Here is a 25,075-nt window from a genome sequence, read left to right as displayed (position 1 = left end):
TCACTCAGACTCACATCCATTGAGTCAGTGATGCCATCCAGCCATCTCATCCATCCTCTGTCATCCCCTTCTCCTCCTGCCCCCAGTCCCTCCCAGCATCAGAGTCTTTTCCAATGAGCCAATTCTTCGCATCAGGTGGCCAAAGTTTTGGAGTTTCAGCTTCAGCATCAGTCCTTCCAATGAACACCCAGGACTGATCTCCCTTAGGATGGACTGATTGGATCTCCTTGCAGTCCAAGAGTCTTCTCCAATACCACAGTTCAAAAGCATCAATTCTTCGGTGCTCAGCTTTCTTTAGGAGACGGCAACGGCACCCCACTCCAGTACTCTTGCCTGGAAAATCCCATGGACGGAGGAGCCTGGTAGGCTGCAGTCCACGGGGTTGCTAAGAGTTGGACACGACTGAGCGACTTCACTTTCACTTTTCACTTTCATGCATTGGAGAAGAATATGGCAACCCACTCCAGTATTTTTGCCTGGAGAATCCCAGGGATGGGGGAGCCTGGTGGGCTGCCGTCTATGGGGTCGCACAGAGTTGGACACGACTGAAGTGATTTAGCAGCAGCAGCTTTCTTCACAGTCCAACTCTCACATCCATACATGACCACTGGAAAAACCATAACCTTGACTAGACAGACCTTTGTTGGCAAAGTAATGTCTCTGCTTTTTAATATGCTGTCTAGGTTGGTCATAACTTTCCTTCCAAGGAGTAAGTGTCTTTTAATTTCATGGCTGCAATCACCATCTGCAGTGATTTTGGAACCCAGAAAAATAGTCAGCCACTGTTTCCACTGTTTCCCCATCTATTTGCCATGAAGTGATGGGACCGGATGCCATGATCTTAGGTGGAAGAAGCCAATTGTATGGCATGTGAATTATATGTCAATAAGGCTGTTTAAAAAATGTGATTAACAGATGAGTGGATAAACAAAATGTGGTATATCCATACAATGAAATATTATTCAACTTTAAAAAGGAAAGACACACTGTCACGCACTACAACACGGATGAACTTGGAGGACATTACGCTAAGTGGAATCAGCCAGGTACAAGAAGACAAGTACTTGCAGGACTCTGTTTATATGAGGTGTGAAGGTAAGTCAGATTCATAGAAACAGAAAGTAAAATGCTGGTTACCAGGGGCTGGGAAGAGAGAACAGGAAGTTACTGTTTAACGGGTACAAAGTTTCACATTTTTCACAGCAATGTGCATATACTTTACTGAACTGTACACTTAAAAACGGCTAAGATGCTAGATTTTGTTCTGTGTTTTTACTACAATTTTTAAAAAAGTGTGGAGAGAGTGCTAGGGTTGGAAAATCATCACTTTTCACCTGTAACAGGACAGGCTGAATCAGGCAAAATGCAAAAACGGATGCTAAACCTAAGTGGAAATTCTGACAAACAGAAAAGCAGGACGTGTCCCAGGTTTCAGTGTCTTTCCACAGACTGCTCAGTAACTGTCAGGGAGGACAGAACGAAATAGTGATCATATAGGAGAAAACCTGGACAGCTCCCTGGGTGAGTGGTCAACATGACACCCCTAAGGGAGAGAGGGACAGCTCTGAGCTGTGAAACACTGAGAAAGGAACATCACCTATGTGTGTTCTAGTCAGGATAATCTGACTAGATATTCAGGAAAACGAACAACCTAAATTTAATTACAAGGAGACCTCAAATCAAACTGAATAAGGAGCCTTCTATTAAAAACAACAGTGGAGCAGAAAGACTATACTCTTTTAAGATGCCCATGTCCAAAAAATCAAAAGTTGTGGAAAAATTTCAGATTCAAAGAGTCTAATGAAATATGGCAACTGAATACATTACATGACCACAGACTCCCCCTACCCCCTGCCCTGCCAGGCAGACTCAGGACAGCGCTATAAAGGACATTACTGGTCAACTCAAACATAAGATACAAATACTTAGTAGATTATAGAAACGCGTGTTAACATTTCCTAACATTACAGCCATGTTGTGGTTGTGCAAGAGAATATACCTGCTCTCAGGAAACACAAGCTGCAGCGTTTAGGAGGAAAGGGTCATGGTGCATGTAACTTACCCACAAGTGGTTCAGATAAAACAACACGTGCATTACACACACACCTGTATAAAGCAAATGGGATAAAATGCCGACAACAGGGAAATCTGCATGAAGGTGTTCTTTGTGCCATTTTCATTTGTGAAATATTTCTGTGTGTCTGAAATTCTGTCCAATTAAAAAGTTAAGTCAACGTCAGTGACTAGGATTAATATGTATAAGATCCTGTAAGACAGGGAATGGGTCTATTTTCTATGTATATCCTACATGGTAATTACAACATGAACCAGCTCTGCAGACAAAATACAGTGAGTACTCCATATATGAAAGCAATTACTATGTACCCGGTCCTGTGCTATAAGCCTGAGTGCGTTCTCTGTCAACAGGCATCCTGTGCACACAGAGCATGTTCTATTCTAATGGCATTATCCATTATCAATAGACTTTAACACAAAACATAAAAGACTGAAGTAGAGGATGAAGTTTACCATGGCAAGCCCACAAAGTCTAGTCACTGCTTTCCACAGTGAGGGACAGCCAAATACAGCTTTCATTTTAATTCATTATTAACAAAATAATTTTTTGGACAATATGAGGCAAAGGCTATAAAATGATTCTTTTCTAAATTTACTTGAATTTGACTTATTATGATGGCAGATAATGTAAATAAGTAACTTACACTTTGTTAATTTCTTTGGACTCTGTGAAGGCACTGGCTGGTTATCAATGTGTGACAGAGGAAATTCTAATCCCCCATGGGAGGCCCAGCCTGGGGAGAGAAATAATGAATTATGCATTGTTAATCAAGTGGGAAATAACAACAGAAAAACAAGGGAAAAATATCTAATAAAAGTCCTCCAATCTTTGTACCAGGGTAATATTCCATAATATAATTAGGGTTTGGGAGACATGTTAGGTGGAGTCACAGTAACCCAGGAAACCAAACGACGTTCTAAATGGAAGAGGAGTGGGAATCTGAGACACAGGTTAGAAATGTAATTGATAGGACTTAGGAACCATTATCCAAGTGGGGAACAGTATGATTCCTAAGGCGTCGGGCTGGACACAGGACGGTGGAACAGCAGGTGAGTGGAGAGACTCCCTGACATGTAAACAAAGCAGGTGGCCCTTTCCTGCTCCCAGCTTTCCACACAGCCCTCCACTCCCACCGCATTGCCCCGAAGGCTGTCATGGAACCAGCTCCGGAGTTGTTCCCTTTTCTTTTGTCATCTCTGAGCTCACAGGAAGAGAATGCATCAAGTTTTGCTAGGTGGAAGAAACAGTGTCACCTGCCCTAGGCAGGGATAACTTCGCAGATCAAGAATTTTTAAACAAGACACTGGTTTTCTATGTAGAGAAGATACCTGGAAAAATCAATGAAGAAAATATGGGGTTTAGGGGAGGTGGCAGGAAAACAGCCTTTGTTTCACTCTCCTTGACAGACACCAGTGATATCTGTTGTTTTTCTTTTTTTGTTGTTGTTGTTTTTCTTGTTGACTGGTGTGACTGAAGATTTTATCTAGCAGTACTGAAGCTAACTTTGTTTCCTTGTTGATTTCAGCATCCACATGTACCTAGTTTTGCTTCACAAATATACAGCAATTCAGGGGTATCCAAATATTGCACAGACACTTACTGTTGAAAGCTCCAGCAGCATGAAGGCCAAGGTCAAAGAGCTGTGAAGGAAGGAATCCTGCGGAGTGAGCAAGAGGCTCAGAGCCCCCAGAAGGCTCCTGGCACGTGAGACTGGCCTTGGGGCTTCCAAAGACAGCCTGGCATTCCTGGGAAGATTCACCAGCACTCCAACAACCAGGACTTAGAAGGCTGTTCAGAAACGAGAATTCCTTCTCAAAATCATCTTCCAATGAATCTACTGGCAAATCTTTTGCAACTGTTGAGTGAACATAAAAACAAAATGGCTTTTATCTTTTCAAGGAAATAAGAGTAGGATATACAGCAAATCAAGTTTGTTTCATTCTCATATTTTATTAACATAATTTTAACAAATAAAGTGATTAGAAGTTTATGTGAAGACAATTTCTAATTAGGTAGGCTACATATCAAAATTCTTAAAGAATTCTTAAAGAAATTTGTGGAAAATTCTTAAAGAAATGGGAATACTAGACCACAACTGGAGAAGGAAATGGCAACCCACTCCAGTATTCTTGCCTGGAGAATCCCAGGGAGAGAGAAGCCTAGTGGGCTGCCGTCTATGGGGTCGCACAGAGTTGGACACGACTGAAGCGACTTAGCAACTTAGCAGACCACATTACCTGCCCCCTGAGAAATCTGTATGCAGGTCAAGAAGCAATAGTTAGAGCCAGATGTGGAACAACAGACTGGTTCCAAATTGGGAAAGGAGTACATCAAGGCTGTATATTGTCACCCTGCTTATTTAACTTATATACAGAGTACATCATGCAAAATGAGCACAAGCTGGAATCAAGACTGCCAGGAGAAATACCAATAACCTCAGATATGCAGATGATACCACCCTTATGGCAGAAAGCAAAGAGGAACTAAACAGCCTGTTGATGAAAGTGAAAGAGGAGAGTGAAAAATCTGGCTTAAAATTCAACATTCAAAAAAACAAAGATCATGGCATCCGGTCCCATCACTTCATGATAAATAGACAGGGAAACAATGGAAACAGTGACAGACTTATTTTCTTGGGCTCCAAAATTACTGCAGATGGTGACTGCAGCCAGGAAATTAAAAGATGCTTGCTCCTTGGAAGAAAAGCTATGACCAACCTAGACAGCATATTAAAAAGCAGAGACATTACTTTGCTGATAAAGGTCCATCTAGTCAAAGCTATGGTTTTTCCAGTAGTCCTGTATGGATGTGAGAGTTGGACTATAAAGAAAGCTGAGCGCCGAAGAACTGTGATGTTGGACTTTTGAACTGTTGTGTTGGAGAAGACTCTTGAGAGTCCCTTGGACTACAAGGAGATCAAACCAGTCAATCATAAAGGAAATCAGTCCTGAATATTCACTGGAAGGACTGATGCTGAAGCTCCAATAGTTTGGCCACCTGATGTGAAGAAAAGACTCACTGAAAAACCCTGATGCTGGGTAAGATTGAAGGCAGAAGGAGAAGGGGACAAAAGAGGATGAGATGATTGGGTGGTATCACCGACTCGATGGATATGAGTTTGAGCAAGCTCTGGGAGTCGGTGACGGATAGGGAAGCCTGGCGTGCTGCAGTCCATGGGGTCTCAAAGAGTTGGACATGACTGAGTGACTGAACTGAAAAATCAAAATGACATTTCACAGTGAAATTAATAGCTATAAATACTTATGTATAAAATAACTAAGCAACCACCTGTGTAAGACAGAAACTACAGGAAACATGAGGAAAAACAGAAGCTAATAATAGGAGACTATAATATACCAAGTTAAAAAACAGGCCAAGAGGACAGAAGTAAAGATGTAAAAGATCTAAACAACATAATCAACAAGTAGTTTTTTTTTTTCCAGCTATGCTGTGCAGCAGGTGAGATCTTAGTTCTCCAACCAGGGATCAGACCTGCACCCCATGCATTGGGCATACAGTTTTAACCACTAGACTGCTGGGGAGGTTCTACTGTGGTTGTTTTTGAATATATACAAACCCTAATGAAAATATACCTTCTTTTGAAGCACACATTGAAAATTCATGGAAATTAGTAACTAAGGCACACACACAAATCAGTTTCTTAAAATAGAGATATTACAAACAACATGCTCTGATTATAATGAAATAAAATGAGACAATTCTTGGAGAAGGAAATGGAAACCCACTCCAGTGAGATTTCTTGCCTGGGAAATCTCATGGATAGTGGAGCCTGGCGGGCCACAGTCCATGGGGTCACAAAAGAGTCAGACATGACTTAGCAACTCAGCAACAACCACAGTCGATTATAGGCAGGTCTTTCAACTGTCGGAGGATGGGGGCCCAGAACCCCCACTGAGTTCAAGTGTCAACTGTATTTGGTCTTGTGACTCCTATATTTATGAATGAAACAAAAACTTACTAAATTAGTACCTTAAATAAAGTTTAAGGGAAAAAAATGAGACCGTTTTTTAATGAAACCAGAAACTAAAGGGCTCTTCTGCCTGCACGTTCTTAATACCTTCTTTTAAACAACTCCTGGTTGAAAGGTGAATGTAATTTCTGAAAAATAGTGATAAAGAAGACGTTTCATATCATAACCCATGGGGTATTTAAATAATAATTAATAGAAAAATCATGACTACATTTATCAATAAAAATCAAAGAGGCTTCTGGCATGACAGAATGATGAGGTCTAGGGACCTGCACATCAGTTTTTAAGTAACTGGTGAAAATAATTTTAAAATCTCTGGAAATTTTCCAAGGACATACTTCAAATGAAGAAACATTTACACAAGAACATCTATTACAATTCAGAAAGAATGAAAGACTATAGTATTTGAACTAAGAACCATTCCTTTCCACCCCCCTTTCTCAATTCAACAAGATGAAAATTTGCTCTAGTCTGGTGGGAGTCAGGGAGGGGACCAAGGAATAAGCAAACAAGCATGAGAGAATTTGGAGGGTAATGGAAATATTCTAATTCTCAATTGTGATGGTTGCCCAACTCTATAAATTTACTAAAAGCCACTGAATTTTATACTTACAATGGGTGAATCTTATGGTATTTAAATTATATCCCAATAAAACTTAAAAAATCAAGAGAGATTTTGTACAAGTCTATGCAAATAAATCTGAAAACCCAGACAAAATGAATAATTTCTGAGAACAATATAACTTATTAAAATTGGTCCCAGGACAGGTAAAAAGGTTAAACTGATCAATTTCCACAAAGAAGAAAACTAAAAAAAAAAAATCACAGGCTGAGATATTTTCACAGGGAAATTAATATCAATGTAAACATAGTAAATAAAATATCAATAGACAATGCACAATGACAAAGCTGGATTTCTAACTGGAATCCTAGTAATATAGCTCACCATCTTAATGTATTTAAGAGCAAACATCAAATAATCACTGGTAGAGATGCTGAGAAAGCTGCTGGCAAAATTCAACAAGGAGTGGGTGTGCAACCATTCCTAATAAAATCTCTTGAGAAAACAGTAATGTGTGGATACTTAACATTATAAATTATATACCTCAATCTAAAAGCTAGCATCTTAATTAATTCAGAAACAGGCACTGACACCAAGATCAGGACATGCTTGCTATTATTTCACATTGTTCTGGAGGTAGTAACCAATTTAAAAAAAGAACTTAATTACAGTCACAGGAGTTATTAAAGAAAAAACAAGACTATCTGTATTTGCTGAAGACATGATGGTTTACCTGGAAAGTTCCAGAAAATCACTCATAAAACTAACTCAAAGTATAAACAAATTTAGCAAGGTAGCAGGATACAAAACTAATATGTAAAAATCAATAGCACTTATATACACAAAATAGTAACCAATTAAAGATGAAATGGAAAGAAAATGTCATTTATAATCACAATAAAAGAAAATATTCAGAGATGATCTTAACTAGAAATGTTCAAAACCTACATAAAAAGACTATATATGAAAGCTATACAAGTAAACTTTAACAGAAAGATACCCCTTGTTTGACATCATCAACCTGTCAGTTTTCAGATTTAATGTGATCACAAAGTATCGATGAAACTTTCTTATGGAGCTAGACAATAAGCCTTTAAATAAAAAATGTGGCAATGGTACATTGACACATCTATAAGCTATAAAGAAAGTCCAGAAATTGACTCAAATAGGTATAGAAATCTAGCATATGAGTGGAAGTTAATTTCAAATTACTGGGGCAAAGATGGCGTTTAAAAAAATAGAGGATAGCCATTTGGAAAAATATAACATTCAATCCATTGTTCCAATACCATTTGCGTGAATAAACTCCAAGTGAATTGGAGATCTAAACGTTAAAAAAAAGAAACTATATAAATACTAGTAGAAAGCAGCAGCAGCAGAAAGCACAAATGAACTCCTCTAACCTGGGCTTTGCATAGGACATAAATCCAGATCCAATGAAACAAAAGATTAATAAATTTGACTATATAAAATGTTTAAATTGTTTTCATGGCAAAAAACAACTATAAGAAAAGTCAAAAGACAAATGGCAAACTGGGAGAAAACATGCAACATAATTGCTTGGGAGAAATGCTCAAGGTAGTGCTGACTGAGTGCCTGCACTGGTAGGTGGCAGAGATACGTGAGACAGTAAGGGGGGCAATAGTCCCGCACGTCCTCACAGTCACAGACGCTCCCACAGGGCCGAGACATACAGAATAAACAATTATTTAATTTCCATTGTGACATGCTATGAAGTAAAAGAGTAGGATTGTATTCCTGTGAAAAGACCTATCAGATTTTCATGTTATGAAAATGAATATTAAATAAAAACTAAAGAATTTTAAATAATAAATTATCCATATATATATAGTGAAATTATAATATACCATTTTCAGAATCAGAAAACTGAGGTGCTACAAATTCTTTTATTCCAGAATGTTTTTCCTTATGATCTTCAGTTGCTGAAACAAAAGCACATGAACGATTAAGTTGAAGAAGAAAAAATTTAGCATGCTGATTTGCTATAGTAGTTTATAATAATTTAAACCCAACTGTTCAACTGACCAAATCAGATTATAATCCATATATGTAAAATTTAAAGATCTATAGATAAAAATCACATATGTATAAATATAGCAAATAATTTTATAATACCCACAAATATTGGGGTCCTCTGTTATATCCATGCCCTCTTAAAAGTTAAAAGTTTTCACATTGCATGTAATTGGCACAGTGCCTACGGAAAACAATATGGAGGTTCCTCAAAAAAACTAAAAATAGAACTACCATATGATCCAACAATGCCACTTCTGAGTACTTTATCCAAAAAATAAAAACAAAAACCCTATTTCAAAAAGATACATGCACCCCACTATTCACTACAGCCTTATTTACAACAGCCAAGACACTGAAAGAAACCAAATGCCCATCAATGGGTGAAAAAAGAAAATGCGGTTCATATACGCAATGGAACGTTATTCAGCCATAAAAAGAATAAAATCTTAACATTTATGACAACATGGATGGACACTGAAGGCATTATGCTAAGTGAAATGGGTCAGAGAAAGACACATACTGTACCATCTCACTTATATGTGGTGTATCAAGAACAAACGATACCTGAGCTCATAGATTTAGAGAACAGTGGTGGTTGCCAAAGGCTGAGGTGGGGGCACAATGAGTGAAGGAAGTTAAAAAGTACAAACTATTATAAAATAAATAAGTCATGGGGATGTAATGTACAGAATGTTGATTATAGTTAGTACTTTGTTACTATTTGCAACTCCAAGGACTGCTGCAGGTCAGGTTTCCCTGTCCTTCACTATCTCCTAAGTTTGCTCAGATTCATGTCCATTGAGTCGGTGATGCTATTTACAAGCATCTCATCCTCTGCCACCCTCTTCTTTTGCATTCAATCATTCCCAGCACAAGGATCTTTTCCAATGAGTCGGCTCTTCGCATCAGGTGGCCAAAGTATTGGAGCTTCAGTTTCAGCACCAGTCCTTCCAATGATTATTCAGGATTTATTTCCTTTAGGATTGACTGGTTTGATCTCCTTGCAATACTGCTGTTGCTGCTGCTAAGTCGCTTCAGTTGTGTCCGACTCTGTGCGACCCCATAGACGGCAGCCCACCAGGCTCCCCCGTCCCTGGGATTCTCCAGGCAAAAACACTGGAGGGGGTTGCCATTTCCTTCTCTAATGCATGAAAGTGAAAAGTGAAAGTGAAGTTGCTCAGTTGTGTCCAACTCTTAGCGACCCCATGGACTGCAGCCTCCCAGGCTCCTCCATCCATGGGATTTTCCAGGCAAAAGTACTGGAGTGGGTTGCCACTGCCTTCTCCCTTGCAATACAAGGGACTCTAAATCAAGTCTTCTCCAGCACCACAGTTAGAAAGCATCAGTTCTTTGGTGGTCGCCTTCTTTATGGTCCAACTCTCACATCTGTATGTGACTACTGGAAAAACTATAGCTTTAACAATATGGATCTCTGTCAGCAAAGGGACGTCTTTGCTTTTTAATATGCTGTCTAGGTCTGTCACAGATGTCCTCCCAAGTAGCAAGCATCTTTTAATTTCAAGGCTGCAGTCACTGTGTGCAGTGATTTTGGAGCCCAAGAAAAGAAAGTCTGTCACTGCTTCCACTTTTCCCCCTTCCATTTGCCATGAAGTGATGGGACTGGATGCCATGATCTTAGTTTTCTGATGTTGAGTTTTAAGCCACCTTTTTTACTCTTCTCTTTTACCCCCATCAAGAGGCTTTTTAGTTCCTCTTCACTTTCTGCCATAAGGGTGGTATCATCTGAGGTTGTTGATATTTCTCCTGGCAATTTTGATTCCAGCTTGTGCTGTATCCAGCCGAGCATTTTGTATGATGTACTTTGTATATAAGTTAAATAAGCATGGTGACAATATACAGCCTTGACGTACTCCTTTCCCAATTCTGAACCAGTCCTTTATTCCATGTCTGGTTCTAACTGTTGCTTCTTGACCTGCATACAGGTTTCTCAGAGACAGGGAAGGTAGTCTGGTATCCCCATCTCTTTAAGAATTTTCCACAAATAACAAAGAATTTGTTAAGGTAGCCAGTCAAAGGCTTTTGCATTGTCAATGAAGCAGATGTAGATGTTTTGCTGGAATTCCCTTGCTTTCTCTATGATCCAGTGAATGTTGGAAATTTGGTTTCTTGTTCCTCTTCCTTTTCTAAACCCAGCTTATACAGTTAGTAATACTTTCAAATACTGCATATTTGAAAGCTGCTAAGAGAGTAAATCTTAAAAGTTTTCATCACAAGAAAAAAATGGTCACTGTGTATGAGGATGGATATTAACTAGACTTATTGTGGTGATCATTCTGCAATATATACATATAGCAAATCATGTGTACACCTGAAACTAATACAGTTTTATGTCAATTATACCTCAGTATAAGTAACAAGTGTACAACAGACTGATTTGCAATTTTTAAGTTATGCTCCACTTATAATTATTATAAAATATTGACTATATTCCTTGTAGTTTATTTTATACATAATTGTTTGCATCTCTTAATCCCTTAGCCTTATTTTGTCCTTCCTCCCCTCCTTGTCCCTGATGGTAAATACTAGTTTTCTCTATATCAGTAATTCTGGGTTTTTTGTTGTTGTTATGTTCAACAGTTTATTTAGCTTATCATATAAGCAACATTATATAGTATTTGTCTTTCTCTGACCTATTTCACTTAGTTCATCCATGTTGTTGGAAATAGCAAATTTTCATTCTTTTTTATGACTGAATAGTACTCCTATATGCCCACCACATATTCTTTATTTATTTTCATCTGTTGATGGACAGTTATTGCTATGAACAATGGGATACATGTATCTTTTCCAATTACTGTTTTGGGGATTTTTTTCAGATATATATACCCATGAGTGGAATTGCTTGCTCATATGGTAATTTTATTTTTAGTTTTTGGGAAACCTCTATACTGGTTTTCATTATGCCTGCACCAATTTACATTCCCACCGGCAGTGTAGGAAGTTTCCCTTTTCTACACATTTTCACAGGTATTTATATTTGTAGTCTTTGTGGTGACAGCCATTCTGACAGGTGTGAGATGATGTCTCATTATAGTTGTATTTATTTTTAAACAGTTGTTTGGCTGTTTCAAGGCCTTAGCTGGAGCACACAGGAGTGTCAATCTTCACTGCAGCACGTGGGATCTTTAGCTGTTTCATGTGGGATACAGTTCCCTGACCCAGTATTGAAACCAGGCCCCCTGCATTGGGAGCACGTCTTAGACGCTGGATCATCAGGGAAGTCCCTCGTTATAGTTTTAATTTGCATTTCTCTGATGATTAATGGCGTTGAGCATATTTTCATGTTCTGGTTGGCCACCTGTATGTCTTTGGAAAGATGTATGTTCAGGTCATCTGCCCATTTAGGTTGTCTTTTTGATCTTGAGTTGTATGAGCTGTTTATATATTTTGGATAATAATTTCTCATAGGTCATATCATTTGCCAATTTTTGTCCCATTACACAGGCTGTCTTTTGATTTTGTCAATGGTTTCCTTTGCTGTGTGTGCAAAAACTTTTAAGTTTAATTAGGTCCCATTTGTTTATTTTTGCTTTTATCTCCTTTGATTTAGGAGAAAGATCCAAAAGAAAATTTTGCTATTTATGTTGAAGAGTGTTCTACATAGGTTTTCTAGGATTTTCATGGTTTCTAGCCTTACATTTAGGTCTTTAGTCATTGTGAGTTTATTTTTGCCATGTATAGTAACATGGATGGATTTGGATGGTATTATACTAAGTGAAATAAGTCAGACAGAGAAAAACAAATGCTGCATATCATTTAGATGTGGAATCTACAAAACAGAATAGACTCGTGAATGTAACAAAAAGGAAACAGACTCGCAGATACAGAAAACAAACCAGTGGTTACCAATGGGGAGACGGAAGAGGGAAGGGCAACTTTGGGATAGGAGATTAAAAGATACAAACTATTATGTATAAGATAAGCTAGAAGGATATTATATAACAGTTTATATAATAGTATAACACAGGGAATATAGCCAACAATATCTATAAATGGAGCATAACCTTTAAAAAGTGTGATCACTCTGTTGTATATCTATAACATATAATATTACATCAACTGTACTTCAACAAAAAGGGGACATAACTACTGATACAGCAGGCTTTAAAAGATAAAATAATACTATAAGTGGATATTGAAACTACAACAATGCCCATTATATTTCATTTATGTTGGTTAAAAAATATTCTCTAATTGGATACAGGATTATATATGCACAATTAGATAACATTTAGAACATATGTTTGATGGTATGTTAGATATATAGAGCTCATGACTATTGTAGTCTTTAGTTTCTTTTATCAGTATGGTCTGTATTTATGTGTATGCTTAAAAAATATTGGACACCTACTATGTGCTACATAGTTTATAAATATATCTAGCATCCTGCCAGGTAGGAGTGTATGAGTCATTTTTCTGAAGAGAAATATGAAAAAGGCATAAATGACTCATTTAAAAAAAAAAGTTAGCCTTTAAATCCAGATTTTTATGGCTCCATAGCTACAGTAATTCATATATATGTTGATTGTACATATAATGTATATTTATTTTAAAATAACATAAATTTAAATATGAGAATAATTTTTGAAACAATCATACTGCCCTGTGAAATGAATATCTACACTAAAAGCAATTGTCTCTAAGAAGGCCAGAATTCCCTAAAGAAGAAAATTGGACACTCTAATTATGATTGCCTGAAAGCTAACTCATTGCCAAGCACAGCCTCCAGTTCCACCCGAGCAGGAAGTCTGGACTGAGACCCTGGGCGGCTGCAGAGCAAATCCTACCACCTGCCCAGGCAGGGAAGCAGGTGAGCAGTCCCACCCAAGAGGGGAGCGTGGTCCTTGGCCCACCTGACCAGGATGCCTTAAAAGTGACCCTGGGGAGCCTCAAGCCCAGCTTACAGTACTGCCCAGCACCACATCCCAAATTAAATATAGTAACTATGTGAGGTGATGGATGTGTTAACTAGTCTAATGGTGAAAATCATTTTGCAATATATACAAGTACCAAATCACCCAATCGTACACCTTAAACTTAGAGTGTTACATGTCAATTACAACTCCATAAAGCTGTTGTAATGCGAACTCAGAAGGGTTTGTACAGAGACATAAAGCGACTTAACGTTTTTTAATTAAATGGATATTAATACAATCTCTCTGAAAAGGCTGCAACGAGCTGTTTTCACATTTGTATGTGGTCATTTCACATTTTAATGAATCTACCATCTTACCTGGTTCACTTCCCAAGTTCACTTCCTCATCTGACAAAACTAACCTAAAGTAAAACAGAAAAATGAAAAGATTTTGGTTAAAATACACTGGGGACTCATACTCTACAAACAGTTCTGTATGGCTTAAAAAGTTTTTTTTTTTTTAAACTGAGGAGGCAGTTGTCTGGTAGATCTCCTAAAATCTGAGACGAATCTTTTCTAGAGCTACACAGACTGTAAAAATAACCTTTCACCTCTTATTCTTTCAATGCATTTATACTGAGATTGACTAAAGCACCAGGTACCATGTTCAGCATAGTGAGCACCGTGTGAAATACCACACAGAGAACATCTGTCACCAAAGCCGTCGAGTATGAAGTTTAAACTGTTTTCAAGCATTAAAAGGTTTTTGCTCAAGAATTCTTGGCAAGTAAAGTATTGAGAGGTTGGGGTTGACACGTACACACTGCTGTATTTAAAACAGATAACCAAAAAAATAAATAAATAAATAAAACAGATAACCAACAAAGATTTACTATTTAAAAAAATTAAAAATTTTTAAAAAGAGATTAAAAAAAAAGAGTGCTTGGGAACTACAGGGAATGAAGAACTGTAGAAAAAATGGAGTACTCTATTTTGAACAAGAAATTGATGGTTACATTTGGCTAAAATAAGACACATTTGGCTAAAACATTCTCGACCAAAACTAATTTTGGAAAGTGCTATCATCCATCTGGTATAATAATTTTAAAAAATGAGATAAAGAAAGTTTTATCTTTTTTTTTTTTTCGGCTGTACCAAGCGGCATGTGGGATCTTAGTTCCCAGACCAGGAATGGAACTCATGCATCCTGCGTTGGAAGCACAGAGTCTTAGCCACTGGGTCACCAGAAAAGTCCCGAGATACAGAACCATTTTTCATAATTCTTGGGGTATAAACTCACAACTCTAGTGTTGGTTTTTTTTCTAATAAGCCTTTAAAGACACTTAAAAGCAATACAATATTTATTTGCAAATCCCACAGAAATAAACCTACAGAACAAATGGATAGTTTGATATGGAATGAAATGTTCAACAATAGTATACCTAGATTGTGTTTTAAACATTTTGGACAGAAGAGAGGGTTGAGGTGCTTTGGAACCTGTTAGTTAACGTGAAAGGCAGCTTTCATAATGCTGAAGATGGGTGAGGAGATTTCGAATAAAACTTCCATAAAATGTGATAACAAATATAGCTACTAAATTAATAAACAATGTACAATTTAAAGTCTCAATATATGTAACTAAGTTAATACATTTAATTCATATCTATACATTTGATTACTTAATCTATATTCTAAAACATTGTATATCCAAGGTGGTTAAAAAAATTTTTTTTGTTTGGATATCCCCCTGGGGAAAAGAGTGAAATGCTTATATTTCAGATCACCTTTCACTCAACAATATAGTGTTGTCATTGTTTGGGCCTATTTCTGGGTTCATCATTATACTCAGCGCAATCTAGTTAAAATGACAAGTGGCAGGTCTGCAAGGAAAAGAAAGGTAACATGTCACTACAGGGAAACGGGCAACATGAAGGATGAGCACAGCAAGGGCCTCCCTTTCTAGGGAACCAATCCCAGTCCCCTCGGTGTTGTCTTGGAGACAAACTGTCACCAGCTTCCATCTCATAGCTACCAACACCTAGCTCTTTCTTTTTCAAGCAGTCCCTTCTGGGATTCACTAGAGACAGGCTCTTAGTATAAGACCCAGTCTCCTACACTAAATAATTTGGGATTATCACCCAACTGTTCTGTATTCCTATCACCAACTTTGCCTGCCATGCCAAAACTGGGGCAAGGGGTAAGTTTCAGAGCAGATGTCTAACGTTAACTGGAAAGATGACATAGAAGTATTCAGTATTTGGTAAACCAGAGAAGAAACAACTCTTTACAAATATATAATACAATGGTATCCACAACTTCATAGCACGATCTGTAACTTTTGTCTGCTCACCTATTGAGGTTTTCAGGGAGAGAACTGTCTTCTCTTCGTTCTTCCTTGTGGTCTTCAGTAAGCTTCATTGGAGTGTCTTGTAGTTGCTAAGGATAAGAAATTTAGTGTTAAGTAAGTGGGAGGAATCTTTTTCTCTCTTTGTGCAAACAAAAATGAGAATAAAAATTCTAAAGAACAATATAAAACAGGAAGAGTTCTGAAGTCAAGAGTGGGAGATGTATGCTGTATAATTTGACCCGAGCCCTGCGTCCTTTGTATCCTGGCTGCCCGTGGCCATGACACACACTGTGGACTAGTCACAGGGTCCTCCACGCTAAGATACGCCACAGAAGACCTCACTGTGTTGCCAGCCAGCACTGTGATGCTCTAAATACAACTAAAGATTTTCAGTTTCAAGTCTGAGCTGAAATTGGATATGAAAGTTGCCTAAATACACAGTATGTTATCCAGTAAAACATTAACACAGAAAAGTAAAAAACCAAAACACACACAACAACAAAAAAAAAACAAACAAAAAATCCCCAAATCTATTAGATTGGAAGATGCTATGTCAGGACCTGACTTAAAAATAAAAATCTACACCAAGCCCCAGTAACACACAGTTATAGAATATGAACCCATCACAAACATCACATCCAGCTTAGGCAAACTTAACATTTTCAACTTCTACTGAAAATAAAGCAGAATGATTAGTTCAAAGGAACTGAAACGTGGCCTACTAGAATGGATGAAAGGATTAGCACAGTGCATCTCTGCTGGGTAAGCCACACACACAGAAAGTTCACAGGAAGAGTACGTTTTACATGTAGGTGTTATGGAAAAAGCTGACCTAATTCGGTACTCCTCAGCAGCAATCACACATACATAATGACCAAAACTGGCATAATGGTACCGTGGATCACATCTATGACATAAGTGTAAAAGGAAAGCAAAGAGACTTTAACTCCTAAAACTGTAATGTCATTTTTGAAAACACATGACCACTTTCCATCACCTGTTTCTCTTTCCATTACCTTTTCTTTTTGCATTTTAATTTTCTTTTTACTTTTTCTTTTATTCCCTTCTCCCCCACTCTACTGATATCATGAGCCCACCAGCAGCGTGCCCATGTATTTGTTTAGTGCTGCTGGCAGCATTTGGAATCTGGGAACTTCATAAAAATGACTAACTGAAAGAGTATAAAAAAATGATTCCCAGTGTTTTGTAAGTTTGAAATTAGGCTTAGCAAAAAGCAGTCTCAAGGTTATCGTCCAGATGAAGTGTCATATATCTAAGAAAAGAGCACTGAAGGGAACGTACCTTGAGAGCTACAAAGTCATATGGATGAAGGCCTATACAGGTCCCATGAATCTGGGACATCATTCGAGCTGTTTTCTCCCAGAATCCAAGCAGTGTTCTCTGTAGAGAAAGAAACGGTGACACTACAGTCTTGCTTCCTCTCCTTTTTTCAGTGCTACTTTTCCTCGCTATCGTAGACAAATAGTTGTTGTCAAATAACAAGAAATAGGATCTAAAATCAATTTCCAGGTCTGGGGAGCCCGAAAGCTCTGTAAACAGTAACTGCACAAGGACTGGCACTGTGTCTGCACGTGTGTGCGCCCGTGTGTGTACAGCACTGACACATAACCAGAGCCAGCTCGGGAGGAACTGCAGCCAAGAGAACGATGCTGGCCAATGAGAACACCTTCCGAGGGACCCAGGAGAAAAATGTTCAAAGCACCAAAATATCATATTTGCATCAGAGGTGTATGTGTAAACTTTTATGTTGGTAAGCATGTATAAAACTTTATTAATTGGAGTAAAATAATTTGTACCATTAAATTTGGACTTTCATTTAGGGCTCAAGAAAGATTTGTCAAAAAAAAAAATGTGTTATCAAGCTAACTCAAGTAATTGTACATTTTCCTCGCTGCTTCAAGGTTCCTGTTCAAAGTGAGGAGGTGAGTGAGGAGAACAAGGGAGAGCTGGGTAACAGCCACGGTGTTTCCGGCATGATGCGACACAGATCACTACGTGCTTTTATTTTCAAGTGTGACTTGTCTTGATTCTTAAATCCCACAGAATTGAACTGAAGTAGGCAGATTCCTTAAAAGCAGCATCGAATGCCATTTCTTTTAGTTTATTATCATTCTCCTATGCAAAAGTTTATTCTATTTTGCCACTGACGGATAAAATCAGTAACTGTTACCTGTTAATATCTAACTTACTCACTGTATGCTATTTATGTGTGACTTGGACTAAAGTAAACACAAATGTAATCTCCTTCTGAGATGACAGTGGTATGGAATGATGATCTGGCAGAACTGAACATAAGACTTAGAAAACCTAAGTTTTTAAGCCCAACACTGCCATTTCCTTTAAGTATCATTTAATTTTCACTTTCCTCATCCACCAATGGTAGAAAAGGGTTAAACTTTTGGGTCACAGCATCTTTGCTTCAAATAAAATTGTGTGTAGAATTAGTTCAAAGTGGAGCATCTCTGAATGAACCAGGCCAAGAGGCCTTGAATCCTGACTCCTCTCAAGCTCCTAAATGTCTGTCTGTCTCTCCTTCCTAGGATATCAAAGGGAATAACATGAAGCTACAGAAGCAGGTAATCGCTAAAGTCTTTTCCAGTCTAGTATTCTATGATTCTGAATGTCATAACCTTAGTAAGTCAAGTTTAACAAAATCAAAGGAATCTGATCAATTATACAATTTTTTTGCACCCTTTAGACAGCTTTTAAAAAGGAATCTCACCACTCATCTTTTTACTGCAAGGATATGCTGACCATGGAGGTGGGTACCTGGTAGGTAGCAAGTGAATGAGACAACATGTTGCAGCGACTAGCTCCAAGTAAATCCACTTTTTGACAAACATCCATCTTTAACTTGTCAAAAGAAGTTTTGCTATTTCTCACTTGGATTTGTACCTGCAACCACAAAAATGTAGCTTATTAATACTTCTAATATAGAAATAAACGTACCACACAGGTTCATGATACATGTTTTCAGACACATGAAATTGTAACAAAGAAGATTCTCCTTCCCTGAATTAGTATTTCATGATTCATTGAAAAGATTTTGGCTATTTTTGGTAACTGTGGGAGATTCTTTCCACCAGGTATTTTTATGCTGAGAAACTATGTGACGAAAGACAGAAAAAAAAGTATAAAACTAAGAAGAAAAAACAGATTCCAAGTAAAAAGAAACATCCAAAACTACTGATAGATAATATTTAGCTAAGAAATAGTAGAAAAATAAATGGAAAGGGAACATAGTTAAAGTGTTATAAAGCATTAATAATAGCTCTGAATCATACAGATGTATTTATGAACTTAAATATAGGCTTATATTTCTTACACATAAGGTGAGTCATTTGTCAGTAAGTCATATGAATATTCAACTTTAAATGTACTCATTCATTCAATGAATACTTAAAAGGTATCTATTATGTGCCAGGCACTGCTCAAGGAACGGGGATACTGTGGTGAACAATGTTCTTCGCCACCATCCCTGAGTGAGGGGGCACAGGAAAAAAAAGGAAGTAAATAAATATATAAGATGATCTCAAGTCACAAGATAGCATATGCATGAAACAGAACTGAGCAACAACTTTTGGTAAGATGTCAGCAAAGCCATTGATGAGCTCAATGCATGATGTCAGAACTGGGACAGGAGGACAATGAGCGGATGAGCGGACCATGCTAAGACACTGAGGAGAGCCTGCTAGACCCAGGGAAAAGGAAAGACAAGTTCTAGGTATGGGGGGGTGTCTGCAGAAAGGGAAGGAATGGGGTAGAGCATATTCCTTCCTTAAGCACAGAAAGTAAGTATGAGATGTGGCTGCAGAGGGCCCAGGGAATGGAGTGTGCAGGGCTATGTGGGCCTAGATAGGAGGTGTGGATCCTATTCTTTCTGTTTAATTGAAGTGAAATTCACATAACATGAACTTAACCATTTTAAAACTGTACAATTTAGTGACATCAGTGCACTCACACTGTTGTGCAAGCACTCCCTTGGATTGTATCTGTCAAGGATTATAAAGGGGATAGAATGTCAGGTTGACTGAGGCCACGTGTCCACCTACTGCCCATGTCTCTTGGAGAAATCAATGAGGCAAAGCACTTGTAACAGCTAGTAGAAAGATTCCATCTATATTAAATCTAAGTATGAATTATTACAGCTACTTTAAATATTTATAAAATGGAGTGAGTACATTTTAAAAATATATTTATTTGGCTGCAGCGGGTCTTAGTCATGGCACGAGTGATCTTTTAGTTCAGGCACGCAGCATGCAAACTCTTAGTTGGGACATGTGGGATCTAGTTCCCTGACCAGGGATGGAACCGAGGCCCCCTGCATGGAGAGCATGGAGACTGAGCCCCTGGACTACCAGGGAAGTCCCAGAGTGAATGAATTTCACTATTTATGTATGGTAAATTCAGGGGATACAATTTATAATAAATAGATTATTTAGCTTATTTAACTAATATGCAGAGCACATCATGTGAAACGCCAGGCTGGATGAAGCACAAGCTGGAATCAAGATTGCTGGGAGAAATAATCAAGAATCTAAGATATGCAGATGACACCACGCTTATGGCAGAAAGCGAAGAGCAACTAAAGAGCCTCCTGATTGAAAGAGGAGAGTAAAAAAGTTGGCTTAAAACTCAACATTCAGAAAACTAAGATCATGGCATCTGGTCCCATCACTTCATGGCAAATCAATGGGGAAACAATGGAAACAGTGAGAGACTTTATTTTCCTGGGCTCCAAAATCACTGCAGATGGTGACTGCAGCCAGGAAATTAAAAGATGCTTGCTCCTTGGAAGAAAAGTTATGACCAACCTAGACAGCATATTAAAAAGCAGAGACATTGTTTTACCAATGAAGGTCTGTCTAGTCAAAGCTATGGTTTTTCCAGTAGTCAAATATGGATGTGAGAGTTGGACTATAAAGAAAGCTGAGCGCTGAAGAATTGATGCTTTTGAACTGTGGTCTTGGAGAAGACTCTTCAGAGTCCCTTGGACTGCAAGGAGATCCAACCAATCCATCCTAAAGGAAGTCAGTCCTGAATGTTCATTGGAAGGACTGATGCTGAAGCTGAAACTCCAATACTTTGGCCACCTGATGTGAAGAAATGACTCACTGAAAAGACCCTGATGCTGGAAAAGACTGAAGGCAGAAGGAGAAGGGGATGACAGAGGATGAGATGGTTGGTTAGCATCACTAACGTGATGGACATGAGTTTGAATAGGCTCCAGGAGTTGGTGATGGACAGGGAAGCCTGGTGTGCTGCAGTCCATGGGGTCGCAAAGAGTAAGAAATGAGTGACTGAACTGACTGAACTGATATGTTCACACACACAGTTGCTTTAAAAGTTTGTGGTGTGCTGCAGTCCATGGGGTTGCAAAGAGTAAGAAATGAGTGACTGAACTGGTATGTTCACACACACAGTTGCTTTAAAAGTTTGTGGTCAAACTTATGTATTGTGGCAGAATGAAAAATTTGATAACCTTCACTTATAATTAATAATCACTTTACATGAGTTTTCACTTAAGTACTTTCCCTACTTAATGAATGACTTTCCTCCTGAAAACCACTCCTAAAAGCCCAGGTAAGCAATATTTGAAAGGCAATTATATCTATTACGCCAAATAGTGGGGGGAAAAAAAAAAGTGCGTGACAACTTTTTATATTTACTTCAACTGGAGATTTCCAAGCAATTTAAGAATTTGTAATATAACACATTTTCCAAAACTAGTCTGATGTTTTATGCTCTTAAGTTATTCTGTAGAGGTTCAAAAAAATAAATTAAAAGGATGTATTTTCATACTTTTCGGAACTTTTCCACTTGTTTTAAGGTGTCTGGGTCCAGTTCTTGAGATACATCTTTCATCCACAGCAGGGCTCCTCTGTATTCTGTGCGCGCCTGCTCCATCCGATTAATTGTCGTCAAGGTATCAGATATCGCCCTTTGACTGAATGTTGCTACTTCTTGCTGAAGTCGAGACAGGGGAGTATACAGGGCCAATCTAATGACAGAGAGGTAAAAATCAGAGGAATGTACATCCCACAAGCAAAATAAAGACAACCATAAAGCAGAATTTGCTGTCAAGATGAGTCTATAAACAGGAAATTATTAAGATGCCTAAGAAAATTAGAAAGCAATAAGGCTCATACAACTAACTCTGAATTGTTAATATAGGTAATGTTCATATTTCTCCTTTTTCTTCTTTTAGGGAATACATCATTTTTGCAACATTTTGGGATGTTTACCATGTATAAATGATCTGCCAAGTAATTCTGCCACTTAGAAAAGAATTTCATGAGTAAATGAGATCCTGTATTTATAAAGCATGTTCCTATAAGCAGAAAGTTGGGGTTTTTTGAAAAACTGAAGGAAAATCTGGGTGTTAGAAAAGTAGATAAAATGCTAGATGAGCTAATGAGGACAAAATCCATAGCATCTGAGGATGAGAACAAGAGAAATAAAGGATTTAAGAAACATAAGTCAAACCCAGTTTCTCTATCTGCTTCTGACTCTGACTTAGTGAATGGAGGGACTTGTATTTCATGTCCCTCGGTCATCTCCTTAAAGATGGACTTTTGCACTAATGTGGTATTTCAGCATAAAGCCACTTAGGTTATGCAATGCCATTTACAGGTCTGATAAAGCCTGCTTTTATTTTTCTCTAAAAAAAGGAAATATGTTGGCTGAATTTAGTAATTGCAGAGGATTCTTTGTAACAAGTATCTTTATGCTAAAAAGTTATAAAATAATAAATGTAAAGTATGTAATTAAGAAAATATTTCCTCTGCTTAAAAAGACATGTTCCAATGTACTCATAGATGGTACAGCATCCAAAAAGTGAAAAAAAAAATATATATATATATACACATACTTAAATTTTAGCCATTGGTTGCCTCTATTTCACTAAACCACTTAAGAAATTTAAATACAGACCTAAAGGCTATTTCCAGGAATTAAGCAACCTATGAATATAAAATTATAAGTAATGATTTTAAGTACAAAATAAGAGTTAGGCATCAAAACAGTTATATACTGCAATATACAATTCTTCTCTTTTAACCTTCCACTGGAATCAAGAGAAACCTTAAAATATTTAAATTTAGTTAACATACATCAAAACTGTCATACTGACTATAAAGTTAAAGATGATGCAAAACCATGAGTAAACCTTTGCTTGGCGGAAGAACAGAGTGCCTTGCCAGTGGCATCCATCATTTTGCCAGCCTGCGTTGTATCCCGTTCTGCTTGGAACTTTAAAAAGAGCCCTAGTTCGTTTTCTTCCTCCGATATAACTAGGGGAAAAATTACAGTATAGTTCATTGTTTCATTTCATCATTTGTTTAAAACACACACATATACAAGTAACATTCTCACAGCAATAATTCTCTATACTTAACAATTACTTAGGGGCAGGAGGAGAGAGACTTGTTTTTAAAATGTAAATTCCTGGGCTCTGTTTCCAGAGACTTTGATTTTACAGGTCTGAGGATCTGCCTTTTTTTTTTTTTTTTTAACAAGAATTCCAGATGGTTCTGATCAGTGACTCCATAGACCTCACTTTGGGAGAGACTGATCTTTAGTGGAAAAAAAAAAAAAATTCCAAAATGATAAAACCACAGATGACACATTTTCAAATGTGCAGAGATGCATATTAGGATCATTAGCACTTATAAAGTATTTGGTGGCCTATTTAAACTTATTTTTGTCTCCCATCCTGGCTTCATCGTCTATGTTCAGTACCACAGATTCACAATTGCCCACAATTTTGCTGCTAAAACCCTAAAAGTTGTCACATAGTGCAATGCTACTCAAAGTGTGGTCTGTGGACCAGTGCTGGCCAGGCTAGTCCAATGGTCTGATCTGTGGACCATTTGCTACCAGCTTGCGACAAATACTCACACTAAGATACCATTAAGAAACTTTTACCTGTTTGACTATCTTATATCTGTTGACTCTAATCACCAAAAAGTATGCTTATATTTGTGCATGTCTTCTTCAATTTTGTTTTTCTAAAAATTTTTTATTGTATTTTCAAAAGTGTCAGCTGACGACAGATTGAAAATAAAACAATGACCCTTCACCACAAAGTTTTAGAAGTACTGATCTAGTGGAAGATGACTTTTCATCACAATAAGACCAACAGGTGAGGGGAGCCCATAAAGTGTTCACACTGTGAGCTTAAAGTGAAAAACATGACAAATGTCATGACTCGTTTCACTCTAGTTTACTGATGGAAAAACTGAAGTTAACCACTGAAAGGGAAGTCCCTTGAGTCCCTCTGAAGCAGCAGGGGAACTCGGGCCTTCTCACCTGCTAGCTGCCCCCTCACCGGTCCTCCCACTAGTAGTGCCTACAAGGAAGTCCCTAGGAGGGCATGTGGTGTTTGAGAGAGGGCGTCTACACATCTGTAGTCTCGTCTGAAAAAAACATGTGCTGTTTTATAAACAGTTTGCCTGATCAAGAGTGGATTGGATCTGAGGAATCTTGTTAATATTCCAATTACTTCAGAGATGTACCAGTTACACATTTCCTCTGAATCAGAACTTCATAAAATTCATAAAATATACCTCAATGAAAACTACTAGAAAAAGATATTAATTTGTAGATGATGATCCGGAAAAGCCTCACAAAACATGGACCACCTCCTTATCAAATATCAACTGAACAGTAACCGTAATTGAGCCTCACTCTTATCAGTGCAGAAAGGGAAGGAGATGAAGCTGAGTCTGCGCTGATTTGGTGCTGAGACCTGATGCCAAAACCCACCGAGACCCTACTCCTATGTGTCCTTCCCCAGTCAAGAGATTCTCATAAAGGTTTACAGTGCTGGAAGAATCTATGCAATGGTCTGATGTTAGTCTCAACAGAAGATCTATTAACCAAATAGTCTTCAAGAAATCACACAGTTATATACAATCTTAAAGAGAAAGCTATGACAAACCTAGACAGCATATTAAAAAACAGAGACATTACTTTGCCAACAAAGATCCGTCTAGTCATAGCTATGGTTTTTCCAGTAGTCATGTATGGATGTGAGAGTTGGACCATAAAGAAGGCTGAGCGACAAAGGATTGATGCTTTTGACTGTTGTGTTGGAGAAGATTCTTGAGAGTGCCTTGGACTGAAAGGAGATCAAATCAGTCAATTGTAAAGGAAATTGGTTC

General features: G+C 37.9%; 1 protein-coding gene across 25 annotated transcripts in view; it reads right to left on the bottom strand.

Annotated features, from left to right (window-relative positions):
• ICA1L (islet cell autoantigen 1 like) overlaps positions 1-25,075 on the bottom strand; it is a 58,176-nt gene that overhangs the window by 7,088 nt on the left and 26,013 nt on the right. For 18 of the 25 annotated variants that reach the window (XR_015143751.1, XR_015143771.1, XR_015143779.1 and 15 more), the window contains 9 exons: positions 23,080-23,203; positions 21,714-21,912; positions 18,681-18,806; positions 17,193-17,291; positions 15,894-15,979; positions 13,922-13,965; positions 8,499-8,573; positions 3,678-3,932; positions 2,721-2,810 (listed from right to left, as the gene is read on the bottom strand). Coding sequence is in view for 17 of the 25 variants with exons in the window: in XM_086345619.1 (XP_086201745.1) it covers positions 2,721-2,810; positions 3,678-3,932; positions 8,499-8,573; positions 13,922-13,965; positions 15,894-15,979; positions 17,193-17,291; positions 18,681-18,806; positions 21,714-21,912; positions 23,080-23,203 (1,098 nt within the window). In the remaining 8 variants the exon portion in view is untranslated. Of the gene's footprint in view, positions 1-2,720; positions 2,811-3,677; positions 3,933-8,498; positions 8,574-13,921; positions 13,966-14,669; positions 15,424-15,893; positions 15,980-17,192; positions 17,292-18,680; positions 18,807-21,713; positions 21,913-23,079; positions 23,204-25,075 lie in introns of those variants that run through there. The other 7 variants (XR_015143784.1, XM_086345643.1, XM_086345671.1 and 4 more) reach the window with 2 other exon arrangements.

The sequence above is a fragment of the Bos grunniens genome, chromosome 2 (assembly GCF_055505025.1).
Source record: "Bos grunniens cultivar Pamir isolate PY7600 chromosome 2, Bosgru_T2T1.0, whole genome shotgun sequence".
Taxonomy (NCBI): domain Eukaryota; kingdom Metazoa; phylum Chordata; class Mammalia; order Artiodactyla; family Bovidae; genus Bos; species Bos grunniens.
Note: the sequence above shows the minus strand (reverse complement) of the source record. Positions and strands in the feature narration are given on the sequence as shown.